Raw genomic sequence first — 19722 nt, forward strand, 5'->3', positions numbered from 1 at the left:
ATAATTTTGGAATAAATACTAATACTACAGCCTTTTATGTGGGTCTGTGGGATGGGAGAGTTGTTTTGTTGTTTTCGTTTTAATTACTGAGTTGTGTTTCTCATCTTGTGTATTGTTTTGTGAACTGCCCTGAGATCTTGTGATGAAGGGTGGCACATAATAATAATAATAATAATAATAATAATAATAATAATGCACCGCTTGATTTAAAAAAAGAACCCAAACAAATCTCAAAGCAATTAAACCCTGGTCTCCTCCTCGCTTACTGGTCCTCTGCTAAACCTGAAGCAGTTTGCAAATATTTTGCATGGAACAAAGCTAATCTCCTTTCAGGAGAGCCCTGGTTTTCACAGCTGCATGGCCGATCAAGTAGCCCAGAGGTGAAGGGCTGCCCATTCCTGAAGCTGCAGTGAGAAGGAAAGCTTGACCTGTTAAATTTCTGCCTGCTCTCCAGCTGTGGAAGCTGCAGGCTCTGTCAGCGAGTGGGGCTTTCCTTGTAGTTTGAATTCCCCAAACATTACAGGGGTTTTTTTTTGGGGGGGGGGTTAACTCTCCTGTCTAATCCACCTTTCGTTTCTTTGAACTCCCGATTTCCAAAAATTTACCCTCAGACAGATCCATCTCATCTTTCTCCTCCGCTTCGGCCGCAGCCGCCTCCTGCTGTCGAAGCAGCTAGAAAAATGGAATAAAGGAAGGTCACACGACAATGTAGGTATTATAGGAATTCTAAGGTCATATATATACAGTGGTGCCTCGCAAGACGAAATTAATCCGTTCCGTGAGGCTCTTCGTATAGCGTTTTTTTCGTCTTGCGAAGCAAGCCCATTGACAGCTTAGCGGATTAGCGCTATTAGCGGTTTAGCGGCTTTTAGCGATCAGCTGCTAAGCGGCTTATCAGCGGATCAGCTGATAAGCGGCTTAGCGGCTTAGGAAAAGGGGGGGGGAAGGGGAAAAACTCCGCAGGAACTCGCAAGACATTTTCGTCTTGCGAAGCAAGCCCATAGGGAAATTCATTTTGCGAAGTGCCTCCAAAACGGAAAACCCTTTCGTCTAGTGGGTTTTCCGTCTTGCGAGGCATTCGTCTTGCGGGGCACCACTGTATATATATAATAAATGTTCATAAATGTACAAGGCAAACGCATACATAAGTATATAAACCACGTGTCTGAAATAGTACAGGAGAACAATTCTAAAGCCATTTTGACTCTTTCAGTGACCTCAAATATTCGTCTGCAGTTTGGATAGAAATGGGAAAAGCCTCACCTGTTGTCTCTGTGCTCACAAATCCTGCCTTAAGGGCACATTTGGGTATAGAATAGGGTGAGCCTGTGACCTGGACTCAGGAATTAAGTATTTATCATTACAAAAGAATGCCACAATCACAGCTAAGGCAGCCTTTCTATATCACAGAATACACCATGGGTAAGCAAACTAAGGTCCAGGGGCTGGATCCGGCCCAATCGCCTTCTCAATCCGGCTCGCAGACAGTCCAGAAATCAACGTGTTTGTACATGAGTAGAATGTGTCCTTTTATTTAAAATGCATCTCTGGGTTATTTATGGGGCATAGGAATTCATTCATTTAAAAAATTTTTTTTCCAAAATATACTCTGGCCCTCACAAGGTCTGAGGGACAGTGGATCGGCCCCCTGCTGAAAAAGTTTGCTGAACCCTGGAATACACAGCCTAGAAGGGCACTGAATTATAGAATCGTAGAATTGTAGAGTTGGAAGGGACCCAGAGGCCATCTAGTCCAACCCCTTGCAATGCATGCTGGGATGAAGTTGTTCCAGCAGCATTAATCGCACAGAAGCCCTGGAGGAATTTGGCGGCACGTGACCAAGCCAGCCTAACAATACGGGAAGAGCAAAGTATATCTCGTCTGGAATTAGAATTCGCTTTGTTTTGCAGAATGGGAGAACGGCTCTTGTGTTGAAGGAATTGGTTTCTGTGCAGTCAGTCTGAAACGGGACCCAAAATCCCCATTTTCCTTCTCCAAGGGAGCATTTCTAAAATGCATTAACTTGAGCACTTGAGTCAATGTATAAACAGAAAGCCAGCTGTATAAACAAGTGCTCAAAGCCCTCTCCTTTATCAGTCCGTGACAGCAATGGATGGCCTTGCCAGTTCCGAGTGGAACAGGGATGGCACATCTGGGTCTTATCTTACATCCTGACCACAAAGACGCACAGACCTCGTCAGGTCTGACAAGAGACCCGGAAATGGGGAACGGGTGGAGAGGGTGGCGGAATTCAGGTTTTTGGGAGTGACTATCGATCAGGGCATGACTTGGAGCGCAAATACTACTGCTCTGGTGAAGAAGGCCCAGCAGAGAATTTATTTCCTCAGACTTTTAAAGAAGAACAATCTGAGTGAGAGACTGCTGGTGTCCTTCTACCGAGGCTCCATAGAGAGCATTCTCACATACTGTATTTGTGCCTGGTTCTCCAGCTGTACAGCTAGGAAGAGGAAGGTGCTCCAGAAGGTCATAACCACAGCCCAAAGGATTATTGGTCATCCCCTCCCATCTTTGGAAGAACTGTACGGTTCCCGCTGTCTTAGGAAAGCAAACAATATCCTGCAGGATGCATCTCACCCGGGACACAGTCTGTTTGTACTACTGCCTTCTGGCAGGAGATACAGAAACATCAAGTCAAGGACAAATAGACTGAAAAATAGTTTCTATCCAAGAGCTGTGGCCTTCTTAAATGCAGTAACTCGATAGTGTGACCTGGGAGTTTGATGGGTGTGGGTGTGGGTGTGGCTGGAATGTGGTTTGTTTGGTTGTTGTTGTTGTGTTGCTTTTGTTGTTTTTAAGGGATGGCATCCAATTTCGTTGCACTTGTGCAATGTTGCACTTGTGTAATGACAATAAAGAATCTATCTATCTATCTATCTAAATGGCGCCAGGAGTTCTCTTAGAGTTGGTGACCTTCTTCTTTCCCCAAGATAAGAGTATAGGAAGAGGAACAGGAACAACCTTTTATGGTCAAGAGTACAGTGGTGCCTCGCAAGACGAAATTAATTCATTCTGCGAGTTGTTTCGTCTTGCGATTTTTTCGTCTTGCGGAGCACGGATTCCCTGGGTATTAACGGTTGTAAGAAAAAGGAAACAAACTTGCAAAAAGTTTTCGTCTTGTGAAGAAAGCCCATAGGGAAAATCGTCTTGCGAAGCAACTCAAAAAACGAAAAACCCTTTCGTCTTGCGCGTTTTTCATCTAGCGAGGCATTCGTCTTGCGAGGTACCTCTGTACCAGAACAAGAACATCTGTTTATGGTCATGGATGTCTACTTACGTGTATAAGCTGACATGATTGGATTCCTGGGGAAGGGGGAAGAGGGTGCCTGGAGGATATATATACTGCATGAAATTTCTCATTTCTTTGGACTTGCTGTGGACTGAACACGCAAGTGCCTTCTGCTATCTGGAGAGCAGAATAAACTCTTTCTCAGAATCAACCTCGGTGTCATTTGACTTCCTTTCTCCCTCCCGGGAGCAATGCAGACCCCACCAGTCGGTAAAGTCTAAGAAGGCTACAGTGTGGCTTCCTGCTCCATATTTTGCACCAGCTTCTCTTGATTGCCACCTGCCATCCACTCACCTCCTTCATCGTCTCGATGGAAGCAAAATACTTGGACCACCAGTCCAGCATGCTCTCGTCAGGCTCATCGTCCTCCTCCTCCTCTGCACCCCCTTTCTTCTTCTTTTTCTTCTTCTTCTCCTTCTCTTCTTCCGACTGCAAAATAATGGGGAAGAGGAGGGTGACATAGGTTCTGGTTTGTGAATGTTTTTTGGAAGCCGAACGTCCAACATCGCTTCCGCGGCTTCTGATTGAGTGCAGGAAGCTCCTGCAGCCAATGGGAAGCTATGTCTTAGTTTTTGAATGGTAACGGGAGTCAAATGGACTCCCAGAATGGATTAAGTTCAGCAACCAAGGTACCACCATATAAGAAATCTCTTTTAAAAGGGTGAAACTGGATATGATGGAAGTTTTAAAACACAATTGTATGTAATCGTGATGATAAGCATTGAAGTTGGGTGAGCGGGGAGTCGTTAGTATTGCAGAACAGGATCATAACCGTTGAGTGATAAAGCGTAACTTTGAATCTTGAAATAAAACAAAACATTAAAAATGAGAACAGATTGCTGGACTATTTGGGCCATTGGCCTGATCCAGCAGGCTTTTCTTATGCCCGTCGTGGGATCATAGTGCTTTAAATGTGTGGCATGACGCTCAGTTTAATTCAGCCCTCGGTGCCCGGGGAGAAAGGCCTTGGATTGACAGCTAGCAAAAGCATGCGCAAGAGCTCTGTCGTCACTATAATGATCTCTGGCAAGCAAGCAGCCGGATAAGCAGCAACAACTCCCCGTCAGTTTTATATACCATATTTTTCCTTCTATAACACGCAGATTTTTTCTCCTAAAAAGGAAGGGGAAATGTCTGTGTTATTGAGCGAATGTGTGGTCCCTGGAGCCAAATGGTGCGAGGGGAGGCAAAAAAAAGCAGGCAAAAATCAAATCGGGAGTCTCCTAGAAGGGAAACCTGAAAAGAGGAAGTGGCTGCTTTCCTGCATTCTGCCTCAGGGTCTTACTGCCCACCCACCTCTGTTTCCTTGCTGTGTTTGCTCAAACGGAACAAAGAGCAGGGAAAGCCCCTCCCCTCCAGGCAAGCAGAGTGAAAACATGCAGGAGGGAGAGAGAGAGAGAGAGAGAGAGAGAGAGAGAGAGAGAGAGAGCTGGCTGGCTTGGGTGGGTAGGTGAGGGAAAACTTTTGCCTTCCTTTCCTCCCTCCCCGTTATACCCCTCTCCTGCATTCTTAGCCAGCTGCTTCTCTGCACACCCCTTTCCTGCTCCTTGTCCCTTCTGTGTTTTTCCTTCCCTCCCCACTTAAAATGTGGTTAAAAAACATGGATCCACATGGATCCTCAGTATCTTTGCATTGGGTCAGCCCAAATTCACCATCAGATCACGCACCCACTGTTGCCTGGGGCTGCAATGGTGCAAAAATGTGGTTAAAAAGCATGGATCCACATGGATCCTCAGGATCTTTGCATTGGGTCAGCCCAAATTCACCATCAGATCACATAGCATGTCCATGGCTACAGCCTGCCCCCCCAAAATCACGCACCCACTGTTGCCTGGGGCTGCAATGGTGCAAAAACGTGGTTAAAAAGCATGGATCTACATGGATCCTCAGAATCTTTGCATGGGTCAGCCCAAATTCACCGTCAGATCACATAGCATGTCCATGGCTACAGCCTGCCCCCCAAAAACCACGCACCCACTGTTGCCTGGGGCTGCAATGGCGCAAAAACGTGGTTAAAAAGCATGGATCTACATGGATCCTCAGGATCTTTGCATTCAGTCACCCCAAATTCACCATCAGATCACATAGCATGTCCATGGTTACAGCCTGCCCCCCAAAAATCACGCACCCACTGTTGCCTGGGGCTGCAATGGTGCAAAAACGTGGTTACAAAGCATGGATCCACAGGGATTCTCAGGATTTTTGCATTGGGTCACCCCAAATTCACCATCAGATCACTTGCCTGTGGCCACAGCATGAAGCACAAAAATGATACATCCACTGTTTCATTCAGAATGTTTTTTCCCTTGTTTTCCTCCTCTAAAAACGATGTGCGTGTTATGGTCAGGTGCGTGTTATAGAGCGAAAAATACGGTAGTTTATTTACAAGGAAAAACACATCCAGAGCATGGCCTTCTTGCCTGCTCTCATTAAGAGAAGTTGCTCAGTCTGACTCTGTTGGGATCCACAGAATGCTGTGTGAGATAGTAAGTCTGCAGGCTTGAGTTTGCTAGTTGATGCAACAGGCTGATGCAATACTTTCTATGGAGCTGCTGGGTCAGAATGACTCACCAGTAATCTGCTTTCAGTTGATTGGTTTAAAAGGGAAACCTGTACAGCAGTAAAGGTGGTGGTGTGGAGGAGTGTGGTCAGAGAGACAGAGCGTCTTCCTATTTGCCTTAAGGTGTAGCCAGGTAATCTGTTTAACTGTATGAACTGCTTCTGTATTATAGCCTGTAGATATTTATATATAGATAAAGGTAAAGGGACCCCTGACCATTAGATCCAGTCGCAGACGACTCTGGGGTTGCGGCGCTCATCTTGCTTTATTGGCCGAGGGAACCGGTGTACAGCTTCCGGGTCATGTGGCCAGCAGGACTAAGTCGCTTCTGGCAAACCAGAGCAGCGCACGGAAATGCTATTTATCTACTTGCACTTTGACGTGCTTTTAAACTTCTAGGTTGGCAGGAGCAGGGACCGAGCAACGGGAGCTCACCCCGTCGCGGGGATTCGAACCACCAACCTTCTGATCGGCAAGTCCTAGGCTCTGTGGTTTAACCCACAGTGCCACCCGCATTCCAGTTGTATATAGATAGCTCACAATAAATATACTGCACTGAAGAACCTGGAACTCTGATCATTTCTGCTAAAGCACGGCAAAGAATTCACGACAGACTCATCGTCCCTCCCCAAACAGGAAGAATGCCAAAACCCCACCTTTCTACTCCTTCCCTTCTGTTTTTCTCCAAGCCTCTCCAACCTCCTTGCTTGGGGATCACATGGCTGGCCTATCTCCAGGGGCATAGCTAGCTGCTCCAGTACCCAGAGCAGTGGGGGCGGGGTGATCCATGCATGGGGACAGGGAGATCCACACATGGGGGTGGCACAGCAATTTGCCCATAGGGGTAGCATGGTGATGTGCCCGGGGGGGGGGGGGGCTGCGTCAATCCGTCCAGAGGGGTCCTGCAGCAATCCGCCCAGGGGGTGCCGTGGCAAGCTGCCCATGGAGTCCACCTGGCAGACGCAAGCCCCAAGCTTCCGTTTCAAGTAGTGCAGGGCCCTGAGCCACTGTATCACTCCCAGGAGAGACGCATGGCTTGGGAATGCTGTAAGCCAGTGCCGCCCCCCGTGGTATGCTATTTTGGCACCCCTTCAGGGATGACACCTGGGGAGGCCCTCCCCCATCGCCTCCACCTTTCTCCGTCACTGCCTGTCTCTTTCCCAAAAGACACAGCCTCCGAACCTAGCTTATCAGCTGGTTGCCTGGCAACGCTTGGACCAACTTCCAACTCTTCCTCTCCTTGGGAGCTAGCAGCTTGTTCCCTGGGAAGGAGGGGGGCCAGACTGTCCTCTCTAAATTCAGACAGCTCCTATCTACAGAGTCAGGCTCTTGCTTGCTCAGCTCAATTTCTGAGGCTGACTCTTTCGCTGCACTCGGGGTGGGGGTGGGGACACACATTCCTGACAGTCACCACAGAGCCAGGCATGGTGCATCAGTCACTTACCACATCCACTTTCACGACCGCATCAGAGTTCTGCCTCCGGGGGAAGGAGAGGAAAAGGGAGAAAAAGAAGCAGAATTACAAAGAGGAAGGCAGGCCTGCAGTTTGCATACACGCCAACATTTCCCAGATAAAAAATAAGGAAATTCCTCACTCTTCCCCGCAACTGACGTTCCTTGATCTTCCATTCCCCCCCACCCAGAGCATTTCCCAACAGAAGGCAGGTCAGTGCCACCACCACTTCCCCAACGGGACACAGCAAATATGCCCTCTCTTGTCCTGAGAAAACCCCTTAATACCGATTTTATTTTATTTTGTGCTCTGTTAAATTTACAAGGAGAAAAGCACTGTTGGAAATTTCCATTCCACCTTTAGTTGCAGACATGGAACTGTTACGTGTCACATGTCTGTTTACATACCAGCACAGTTTGCTGGGAACTTCCGCTGTGTATAGCTTTTGCTTTTGACTCTCTCTCTGAGGAGACGAAAAGAGACGACATGTTTCTTTTGTCCTGATTTATGCTTCATAAATCCGTAGCTTGTTAGTATGTTTCCACAAGCCTCATGCCTCTTCTGTTTGCACAGTATGCTCTGCTGGTGTGCTCAGGCTTTGAAGTCTGAGTCGCTGATTTATGTCGCACCAGAGGTTGGGGGTTCATCACAGCTGGAAGGGCATGATCCAGCTGGGGGCTAGCCAGCTAGCTTCTCGACCCCCGAAGGATGCTGACAAGCACACACCAATAAATATATTTTAGAAAACTTACCGCTTCCAGCTTGACCATGGTTTCCATCTTCTTGATGGGGGCCTCGGGCTCCATGTTAACCACGATTTCCCCTGTGGGGTGAGAGATGGGTCCACCGTTGGCCAGGGCTGCATAGGCACTCATGAGCTTAGCTGGGCAGAGGACAGAGAAAGAGAACCAAGCACAGAAAAAGAGGGAAAGGGAGAGAGAGAGAGAGAGAGAGAGAGAGAGAGAGAGAAAAGAAGAAGAAGAAGAAGAAGAAGAAGAAGAAGAAGAAGAAGAAGAAGAAGAAGAAGAAGAAGAAGAAGAGAATTGTTTTAGGACAGAGGTGGCCAGAAGGCAGAGATTCTGGAGAATTCCAACAGAAACAGAAAGTGTTCGCTTATTTGCCCTGTGTCCGGAATGGAAATCAATCCCGTGGATAGTGTTAGTTTCTGTTTGTGCCACTGTGCAGTGCTTGGAGTCACAAGACTCTGTTTACATTCCTGAGATTCCAGACTGTTGGAGTCTCACGGAAGACAGGAGACGGATGTGATGTTACCAGTTTCCTGTTCCTTTGTTTTTCAGTTGCTCTCTGCTTTCACAGAGAGAGCACGTATATTTCTTTTCTGTCTGCGTAACTAGAAATAAAACTCTTTGCAAGGTAGCTCATATTTTCTCGTTCTTCCCTGCTGCTGGATACTCTGCGTATTGAAGGAACGTGCTTGGAGCCTTATCAGAGGCTCAGGTCATTAATCATCATTGGAGGCGATTCCGAAGCACTCGACCGGAGGATGAGCTTTTCCAGCTCGTAGTGGAGACTCCGACAGAGAGTTGGTGGTTGTTTCAGTCTGTGAACGATACTGTTTCCCTGTGATGTGGCCTTGCCCCAAATATGCCCTCCTGACACCTTCCATCTTACAGGTGCCACATAATACCCATTCCAAATCTTTGGAACCCCCTGCCTATTGACATCAAGCAGGTACATTCCCTGTACTCTTTCCGGAGCCTGATAAACACATTTTTTAAATAAAAAAAATTAATTTGGTTTATCAGATTAAAATTTCGCAGTCACATATCCAGCATACAGCATAGAAACAAGATTCCAAAGAATCTCCTGGACTTTTCTCCTCCCCTTTGTGGGTCCTTTGGTTAATCATTTCCTCCTGCATCTTTTAGGATAACCCAAATCTTCTGCCTCTCCATTGTGTCCAAAATACACCATTAAACTACAAGCGTTTTTCGAATCCTACTAACAATTTTAACTGTTTGCAATGGTTTTTAAGATAAATTATAAATTTTTCCCATTCCTTATTAAATTTTTGGTCTTCCTGGTTTCTGATTCATTTTAGCCATTTTTGTATAATCCATCAACTTGGCCTGCCATGATTCTCTGGTAGGGACATTATCTTCTTTCCATCTCTGGACCAGTGGCATCCGTGAGTAACATTCACGGAAAAACATTTCTGTTTAGACAAGCCTACTCAGACTTCGAGAAAGCTGATGTGTTTTTAGTTTACTGCTTTAAAAAAAAACAATCTTTTAATTCTTTTTACTAATTTTTTTAATTGCTTTGTAATTCACTTTGAGTGTTATATAAATTTTATGTGAAATGAATAAATAAATTACATCCTCCCCTCCCACATTCAAATTGTGTTCCCTTTGCAACGAAACAAATGTTTTGGAAATAATCATGGCATGAATTACGCGGAATCCCCAATTTATGCAGATAGTTATGTGAATTATATCAACGAGTGGACAGCGAGCTGAATAACATAGCACTTGGCAAAAAACAAACTGTTGTGGTTCAGAAAGAGCCCTGATTGTGACCAAGACAGGACAGAGATAGCTGCCTTCTTCTTACATCCCTCCCAGAAGGCGTGATAAAAGGAAGAAAAAAATGAATGGAAAAGTGGAGGGAGAATGCCTCCAAGCTTCAGAGAGAAAACTTGCAGGGATGAGAATAAGCACGCAAAAATGTTGAATGCACAAGAACCTTTGTGTTACGGATGTTCCCAGGCTCAGCTATAATCACAACACTTTGTATTGCATGGAACCATAGAATTGAAATAGAACCACAGACTAGGGTTGGAAGGGACCCTGAGGGTCATCTATCCCAACCCCCTGAGATGCAGGCATCTCAGCTGAAGCATCCATGACAGGTGGTCATCCAACCTCGGCTTAAAAACCTCCAAGGAAGGAGAGTCCACCACCTTCTGAGGGAGACTGTTCCACCGTCGAACAGGTCTTGCCGTCAGAAAGTCCTTTCTAATGTTGGGTCAGAATCTGTTTCCTTGCCATTTGAACCCCTGTGGACCAGTACATTTCCGAGCACAATTCAAAGTGTTGGTGCTGACCTTGAAAGCCTTAAATGGCCTCGGCCCAGTATACCTGAAGGAGCATCTTCACCCCCATTGTTCTGCCTGGACACTGAGGTCCACCTCTGAGGGCCTTCTGGCAGTTCCCTCCCTGCGAGAAGTGAGGTTACAGGGAACCAAACAGAGGGCCTTCTCGGTGGTGGCGCCTGCCCTGCGGAACGCCCTCCCTTTAGATGTGAAGGAAATAAATGGCTATCTTATCTTTAAAAGACATCTGAAGGCAGCCCTGTTCAGGGAAGTTTTTAATGTGTGACATTTTAATGTATTTTTAATTTTCGTTGGAAGCCGCCCAGAGTGGCTGGGGAAACACAGCCAGATGGGCGGGGTACAAATAATAAATTATTATTATTATTATTATTATTATTATTATTATTATTATTATTATTTCCATATAAGGGTGCCACATACATTATCTCAGATTCATTTACTTCTATACCAGCTGTGTAAGTTTGGCCAGTCTTGTGATCTCTTTCTTGTGGGATGTAATCCACTGGGAACAGTAAGTGCAGCATTCTTTGTTTTCCCAGAGTGGATATGCAAGGGGATGTTTGGTCCAGCCAGTTGAAACTTCCTGTTTCCTCCTGGCCTGGAGCATCCTTCCTCTTGCATGTGACTAGAGGTGGGCATGACCTTACCTGTGCAGGTAACAAAAGCACAAGGCACGCTGCTACTCTCTGCCTTTCCCATCTTCTTTCTGTGCTGCGAACCTCCTGATATGAACTGCTGGCTGCCAGCCAAGCAGTCCCCCAGGTCATCACCCTTATGGGGTAAACCTGTTTTTATACATTTGTAACTTTAAGCCTTAAGTCTGCCTTCAGGGATCACACTGTGCTCTGGCCAGTCGTGAGTAAACTTTCTTTTTACTGCTTATGAATAAGACTGTGGTGTCTTTAGTCCTTTAGGAGGGACTCAAGGGGTCCTACCAGGAAAATATTAGAACACATTTCAAGCTGGAGAAGCCAGATGGAATTGCGTATTGTCTTAAGAAACTCACACAAGTTTGCAACTAGTTTTCTGATGTGTAAAGGGGAATGCACTCTGCTAAGTAAAGGAACTTGGCTAGCACAAGATCGGAAGGGTATTAATAAACAATACAGTGGTACCTCGGGTTACGGACACTTCAGGTTACAGACGCTTCAGGTTACAGACTCCGCTAACCCAGAAATAGTACCTCAGGTTAAGAACTTTGCTTCAGGATGAGAACAGAAATCGTGCTCTGGTGGCGCGGTGGGAGCGGGAGGTCCCATTAGCTAAAGTGGTGCTTCAGGTTAAGAACAGTTTCAGGTTCAGAACGGACCTCTGGAATGAATTAAGTGCTTAACCCGTGGTAAAAAGTAAAGGTAAAGGGAGCCCTGACCATTAGGTCCAGTTGTGACCGACTCTGGGGTTGCGGCACTCATCTCGCTTTATTGGCCGAGGGAGCCGGCGTACAGCTTCCAGGTTCATGTGGACAGCAGGACTAAGCCGCTTCTGGCAAACCAGAGCAGCGCATGGAAACCTTCGCGCTGGAGCGGTACCTATTTATCTACTTGCACTGGCATGCTTTCGAACTGCTAGGTTGGCAGGAGCAGGGACCGAGCAACGGGAGCTCACCCCGTCGCAGGGATTCAAACCACCGACCTTCCAATTGGCAAGTCCTAGGCTCTGTGGTTTAACCCACAGCACATATTTATGGGTTAGCGGAGTCTGTAACCTGAAGTGTCTGTAAGCTGAAGCGTATATAACCCAAGGTACCACTGTATATCCTCTCCTGCCACCCTGAACGTCTCCATATTTATTTCAGATGTGGGGTTGTGGGGAGAAGCAACGTCAGAAACAGTGATTTGCTTAAGGTTACCCAAGTGATTTCCTAGGTCCTTTGGGATTTGGACCAGGACCTCTGCTGCTCATGGAGCTCAGTTTCTTAACTACAGAGCGGGCTCATTAAATAGCATTCTGCCCCACACCCTCCTGTCTAGCAAACCAAGACCCTAAAGACTGACCATTTATCACGTACAGTGGTACCTCTGGTTGCGAACAGGATCCGTTCCGGAGCTCCGTTCGCAACCTGAGTAGAACGCAACCTGTGCCTGCGCATGCGCAGGTCGCAATTTGTCTCTTCTGTGCATGTGCGTGACATCACTTTGAGCATCTGCGCATGCGTGAGCGGTGAAACCCGGAAGTAACCCTTTCCGGTACTTCCGGGGCGCTGCAGTACGCAGTATGAAAATGCTCAACCTGAAGCAAATGCAACACGAGGTATGACTGTACAGTGGTACCTCGGGATGTGAACGGGATCCGTTCTGGAGCCCCGTTCGCATCCCGAACGGAACGCAAGACGCGACGGTGTCACGTTTCACTGCTTCCACGCATGCGCGTGATGTCATTTTGAGTGTCTGCATGCGCGAGCGGCAAAACCCGGAAGTAACGCGCTCCATTACTTCCGGGTTGCCGCGGAGCGCAACTCGAATGCGCTCAACCCGAAGTGCATTCAACTCGAGTATGACTGTACTGGTTGTTCCCTGTTCCAAGTTACACACTTAGTTCACACCAGAAGTGCCCCATCTTCTGGACCCCATAACATCACCTTCCCTCCCTCCCTCTACCTGGGACTACCTGCTGTGCTCCAATGTTGGGCTTTCTTATCCGGAGGCCTGTAGATGAATTTCCTCAGGGAGTTCACAGCATGGCTTCCCACGAGGGTGTAACGTCCGAAAGCGCGGCAATCTACAACGCGGATGTTCAGCGGGGGGTGAAGAAGCTCGTTCTCAGGAAGATCCTGCAGGGGACCAGATGCAAAGGTAGGATTTGGCCAGGGGTCTTATGGTGGTTGGGGGAGGGGAGGAATCAACAGATCCCTGGTGTCTTCAGGGTCATCTCAGCCACCCCCTCGTTGTTCCAATGCCCTCATTGGTCCCAAATCTAGAAAGATGAGATCTGATTGGCTGAGCTTACTGCCGCCTTGGGGAAATGTTTTATTTTATTTTATTTTTTTAAAATTATTAGATTTTCCACAATAATAACAAAAACCACAAAGCAGAATAACACACAAAAACAGGAAAAAGAAAAAAAGGAAAAGGAAAATACATCAATGAACGAACAATAACCCTCTTTCATAGAGAGAGGATGTATTTTTCTTTGCTGTCTGCGTAGCGAGAAATAAAACTCTTTAGCCATGTAGCCAAATCTCATCACTTCCGTGTGCTGCTTTGATTCTCTGCTGCATGGGAATGTGCCCGAGACCTCATCAAACGCTCAGGTCATTAATTATCATCGGGGGAGATTCCAGAGAAAGATGAGCTTTATCAGCTTGGCTGAGTGGAGAGCCCGACGGTTGCATGCATGCGCTGTATGTAACAATGCCACATATGCGCTGCACATAGAGGTTTGCCGCCGGGGCCGCTTGAGCGCCCTACGGACAGCGGTGGGATCCCTCTGTCACCGCTACAGCCACATGTAGAGGATCCTCCGTTCGCGGTTGCAGACGTGAGCAGAGGATCCCAGCACTGTCCGTACGGCACTGGAGCAGTGCCGCTGGCAAACCACTATGTACAGTGCATGTGCATCATCGCTACGTATGCCGTACGTAGTGGTGCCGCACATGCGCCCTATGTAGTGACGCCCCACTCCAGATGTCACACGACACCTTCATTCACCCCTGCCTGTGGGCTTCTAAGGATTGGCTCCTGATTGGCCACTGTGGGCTGGATGGACTTTTGGTGCCATCCAAAAGCCAGGAGGGGAGAGGAGTCTTGTGTTCAAATTCTGCTTGCCGGTTTACCACAAGCCTCTGGTTGGCCACTGTGAGAACAGAATGCTGGACCATTGGCCTGATCCAGCAACCTCTTCTCACGTCCTTATGCACCCATCTCTGCTGGGAAAAGATACTCACCACTTCAAACCATTTGACCAAGGTGCTGAAATTGGGGTTTTTCTTGTAATTCTGGATGAGGGACGACTGGACTCCCCTCCCGGCACATTCGATGTCCACTCGAGGCCGATCCACCTGGGCCAAGTTCACGCGCTTCAGGTCTCTCAGTCCCCAGAACAAGATCTAGAATTATAAAAAGGTAAAGGACCCCTGACAGTTAAGTCCAGTCGCAGATGACTCTGGGATTGCAGCGCTCATCTCGCTTTCAGGCCAAGGGAGCCGGCGTTTGTCTGCAGACAGGTTTTCTGGGTCATGTGGCCAGCAGGACTAAGCTGCCTCTGGTGAACCAGAGCAGTGCATGGAAATGCCGTTTACCTTCCTGCTGGAGTGGTACCTATTTATCTACTTGCGCTGGTGTGCTTTTGAACTGCTAGGTTGGCAGGAGCTGGGACCAAGCAACGGGAGCTCACCCCATCGTGGGGATTCGAATCGCCGACCTTCTGATCAGCAAGCCCAAGAGGCTCAGTGGTTTACACCGCAGCACCACCCTCGTCTAGAATTATAAAATTGTAGATCACAGAAGAATTGATGCTTTTCAATTCTGGTGCTGGAGGAGACTCTTGAGAGTCCCAAGGACTGCAAGAAGATCAAACGCATCCATTCTGAAGGAAATCAGCCCTGAGTGCTCACTGGAAGGACAGATCCTGAAGCTGAGGCTCCAAGACTTTGGCCACCTCACGAGAAGAGAAGACTCCCTGGAAAAGACCCTGATGTTGGGAAAGATGGAGGGCACAAGGAGAAGGGGACGACGGAGGACGAGATGGTGGGACAGTGTTCTCGAAGCTGCTAAGATGAGTTTGACCAAACTGTGGGAGGCAGTGGCAGACAGGAGTGCCTGGCATGCTCTGGCCCAGGGGGTCACGAAGAGTCGGACATGACTAAATGATTAAACAACAACAACAACAACAACAACAACAACAACAACAACAAAGAATTGTGGAGTCGGACGAAGGGACCGGTCAGGGACTGGACTGAAGAGGATCACTGGGGATCGCCCTCTCCTTCTCCTCAGCTTCCCTTGGAGGAGGAGAGGGAGTGATGGCGATCGCCCCCCTCCATCAGTTTCAAGAGAAGAGGGAGACAGGATTGAATTACAGCAGAACTCAGAGCTGGAAGAGAAGGAAGGGGAGAGCTGATAGCAGAGACTTCCTTGGTCAGCAGAGAAGAGCCACCACCCCCAAGAACTCATTGCTCAATTAGAGTTCAAGAGCAATGGGCTCAACGGCATTTGACTACTGGGGCCCCCGTAGAGACCCCCCATGCCTGATAGGACTCTGAGGACCACTGTTCCTGTTAGCTAGGGATGATGGGAATTGTAGTCCCAGAACATCTGGAGGCCAAGTTTGGCCATGCCTGATCTAGTCCAACCCCTGCAATGCTGGAATATGCAGCTGTTCCGTACAGGGATCGAAACTGCAACCTTGGCGTTACCAGCACCACGCTCTAACCAACTGAGCTCTCCACCCCCATTGTTCTGCCTGGATGCTGAGGTCCAGCGCTGAGGGCCTTCTGGTGGTTCCCTCCCTACGAGAAGCAAAGCTACAGGGAACCAGGCAGAGGGCCTTCTCGGTGGTGGCACCCACCCATCAGATGTCAAAGAGAAAAACAACTACCTGGAGGGCAGCCCTGTTCAGGGAAGTTTTTAATGTGTGACATTCTAATGTATTTTTAATCTTTGTTGGAAGCTGCCCAGAGTGGCTGGGGAGACCCAGCCAGATGGGCGGGGTACAAATAAATTATTATTATTATTATTATTATTATTACTACTACTACTACTACTTGGAAGCACCAGTCCACCCGCCTGCCATGCAGGAAGCACAGCCCCAAGGTTTTAACTTTACCTCCACTCTGTATTTGCTCAACACAGGGCGGATTCCCAAAGGCACAGGCAGGATGGGGCCCCGATCCATGTCCGTGGGGCCATCAATGGGAGGCAGCTCTGACTTCCCGGCTGGGCCAATCTGCAAGAGAGAAGGACGGCAGGTAGAATCTGTTCCTTTAGCAATCTCTCTCTCACACACAAACAAACACACATTTGCCAACCGCCATGATGCTTTCGTTCACCCTGGGAAGGTTAACCCATCCCGTTCATGCATTGCTAAGTTGGGGAGTTTAGAATCCCTGCTTTGAATAAGGTAAGCCTAAAGTCATGGTTTTGAATAGAGTACGTCAACTCTTCATCCTATACTGCGTGACTTGCCCGAGTCTTTGAAATGAAGACTGGTACTCAAGGAATCATGTAGGGTAGGGGGTTGCCAACTTTTTTGGGGGGGAGCTGAGGGCTCATTTGGAAGGAATGTTGAGAATGTGCCATGGGTGCCAGTTACAAGATGGCTGCCATGGGGTGTGTGGCAATGCCAGTGCTTTTTGTTTTCAAAAAATAATGTTTAGGGGTACTCTCATTTTGACTTAAGAAAAATCACCATTTGATAGTTCACATCGGGGAAAAGAAATACAGTAAATGGACAAAAGTACAAAGATTCAAAAAATGTTTAGGGCTATGTGTACCCCTGTATCTCCCCAGAAAAAAAGCGCTGGGCATTGCACAACGTGGCTGCTGTGGGGAAGCGGAATGATGGATTCCATGTTGGGATGGCTGAGACTACAATTCCCATCATCCCTGACCACTGGTCCTGTTAGCTAGGGATGATGGGAGTTGTAGTCCAAAAACAGCTGGAGACCCAAGTTTGGGAAACCCTGATCTAGTGCATTCCCCGGGGATATTTCCTGAGTCATTTCACAGGTGCCAATGGATGGATTGGCAGCAGCCTGGTACAAACAGGTACCACTCAGGTGAGCCCTGATTCAGGGAGAAGGACTCAGAGCTGAAATGGAAGCCACTTTCCCCAACGCTGTTTCTTTCTGATATTTGAGCAGAAACTACCAACATGGTGCTTTGTGCAGCGCCCAAAAGTCTAATCAACATTAATTCTGTGATCCGGGTGGAAATTTCATGTTGGAAACTGTACATCTCTGAATCACTATTACAACCATGCAGGTTTCTAATAGCTCCAAGAGGCAGGCAGAAAGACTTTGAGCATGCTGCTGATTTCTGAGAGGTGCCAACATTTTGGGGCAGAAAGGGTGATTGGTGGGCTGAGCTGACACTTTCTTCCAGAGGATGTGCAGAACAGCCCCTTTGGAGGTTACCCGCATGCCCAAGGCCCTGTTCCGTGATTTGTGAGCGAGTTACGGATGGAAAAAGTCAAGGGAGAGCGGGCGGGACAGGTGGGTTGTGAGACAAGCAGAACTTGACCTAGTTTGGTTCATGCAGACAAGAGGAAGAGAGCGAGATAATGCAAAGGGCAAAATAAGAATAATAAAAATCAAATCAGGGTATCTTGTAATACAAGGCAAGGCCGCCAGCTAAGAGGAATGAGAACATCACAAAGGGGTTTTCTTTTGGCTGCAGCAATCTGGGAAGCACCTTGATTTGCGGCACGCACGGATCATGGACCGCCAGCAAGGCCCGCCTGATCTCTTCGTCATCGTAAGGAAGCTGAGAAGATGGAGGCAGGGCAGAAAAAGAGACAGACAGACAGACAGACAGACAGACAGACAGACAGAAGGACGGACAGGACAGGACAGGACAAATCCACAGATGTAAAGAAAAGAAAACAAAGTCCACTCTTAAACGGGCAAACAGTGCAGCAGATGGAGAAGACATAGTCTGCTTTCAAAGAGTGAGATGGAAGAAGGAGTTGTGTCTTTGGCAGGTGGGATACTTGGAGATTCCTCCATCCACACAACTTACAGTAGACCTGAAATCTGTGCGCCATTTATTTATGTGATCGCAGCCTTATGTGCTTCATCAATCAATCAATCAATCAATCGATAGAAAGAGGGCCAGAGAACAGGGAAAACCCATCGAAAGGGGCTGACCCATATCTTATGAGAGTTTCCAGGACTCAGAAAGCAAGACAGAGGGCTTAAGAAGCTCTTTCTGCACTAGGTTTTCCTGTGGTTGAAAGAGCTCTTAAATAGCTTTTTACTTACTAATCTCTGGGAAGACCATTTCAGGATCCTGGGATGCTCCTGCAAGAACTTGCAGAGCCATCGTGAGATCTTGAGAGATCTTGGACAGCCCTGCAAGATCTTGCAGAAGCATCTCAGGGCCTTAGCATGAGCGTCCCAAAGGCCAGTAACATACCTTCCAATTGCCCCATTTTAAGCAGGACTGACCTGCTTTCTTTGAAGGAACTCTGGGCTCTGCTTCTGTCCTGGGGTGTCCCAATTTCATGGGGCCTGAGGTTGGGGACCCCAGAAGCAGCTCCCACAGTGGTAGCAGCATTGAGAAACAGGCATGAGAGTTGGAGCCCTTCCTCCTGCTTCCCAAAGCTGAGCAAAGGCATACCAGGCTTTGGGAAGGAAATGTGAGCCTGTGTCCCAATTTGGGCAGATGGGAATTGTGGTGATCACACAGGGTCCCCTGACATTTCACTGTCTATTGATCCCTGTGCCACCACTTATTTCTCACTGCCACCACCCAGGCCCTACCTGGTACAATACTGAGTCCAGTCAGAGTTAAATTGGAACATAAACTGATGTTTATTTATTTCAGTTTAACAAGTGTGTGGTTTCATAAATGGTATCTGTCAATTACAATCATGGGGTGCCTATCCAGACCTATAACTTTCGCTACCTGCTCTCACTCACTAAACCACCTCTCAGATATTTCCTTGTCTTCCTAGCTCCTAGTTGTTCCTGACTCAGCTTATTTCTCTACACTAACTCAACCTACCCACAGACTCTATCCCAATTCACTCCCACTCCAACCAACCACCCAACTCCCAACGAACTTCTCCCAGAGCTGATTTTATAGTCCCTCTGACTCCACCCCCCTGGGTTCTGATTGGGTAACTTGTTTAACTAATTCACCTCCAGCACGCTCATATGTTAACGTCCCAGGAATGGCTTTGAGCAGGTGAGAATGGTTGCAGGGGCACAATTCGGGGGATCTTCCTGGCTTTGCCTTTGTGCACAGACCCCCAAAACATAACCCCAGTGTACCATATTTTTCACTCTATAGGACGCACTTTTCCCCCTCCAAAAATTAAGGGGAAATGTGTGTGTCCTATAGAGCAAATGCAGGCTGTGCGGCTAAGCCCAAAGCTAGAACAGGGAGACGGAGCGTTGCGCAATGCTCCGTCTCGCTGTTCCAGCTTGGGGTTAGCTGCACAAAGCCTCCGCAGGGCAGTGGGGTGAAGGCAATTCCCCCCCCCCCCGTTCTCCCCCTCCTATGGTCCGGTGCGTCCTATGGTCCAGTGCGTCCTATAGAGCGTCCTATGGTCCAGTGCGTCCTACAGTACTAGCTGCCTGGAAACTATAACGGAAAAGTTTGTTAGGTTTTGGCCCAGTTCTCCAACCTGTGACAGTTATCCCAGAACCTGATTCTATCTTCTGT

At 47.8% G+C, this 19722-nt stretch overlaps 1 protein-coding gene across 14 annotated transcripts in view; it reads right to left on the reverse strand.

Annotated features, from left to right (window-relative positions):
- The window catches only part of OTOF (otoferlin), a 194931-nt gene that overhangs the window by 37074 nt on the left and 138135 nt on the right, over positions 1-19722 (reverse strand). For 8 of the 14 annotated variants that reach the window (XM_083732969.1, XM_083732973.1, XM_083732966.1 and 5 more), the window contains 8 exons: positions 17746-17817; positions 16160-16279; positions 14280-14441; positions 13004-13166; positions 8073-8203; positions 7312-7341; positions 3602-3736; positions 606-672 (listed from right to left, as the gene is read on the reverse strand). In XM_083732969.1, the coding sequence (XP_083589095.1) occupies positions 606-672; positions 3602-3736; positions 7312-7341; positions 8073-8203; positions 13004-13166; positions 14280-14441; positions 16160-16279; positions 17746-17817 (880 nt within the window). The remainder of the gene's footprint in view (positions 1-605; positions 673-3601; positions 3737-7311; positions 7342-8072; positions 8204-13003; positions 13167-14279; positions 14442-16159; positions 16280-17745; positions 17818-19722) is intronic. The other 6 variants (XM_083732962.1, XM_083732961.1, XM_083732965.1 and 3 more) reach the window with 3 other exon arrangements.

This window comes from Podarcis gaigeae (assembly GCF_964106915.1).
Source record: "Podarcis gaigeae genome assembly, chromosome: 3".
Classification (NCBI taxonomy): Eukaryota; Metazoa; Chordata; class Lepidosauria; order Squamata; family Lacertidae; genus Podarcis; species Podarcis gaigeae.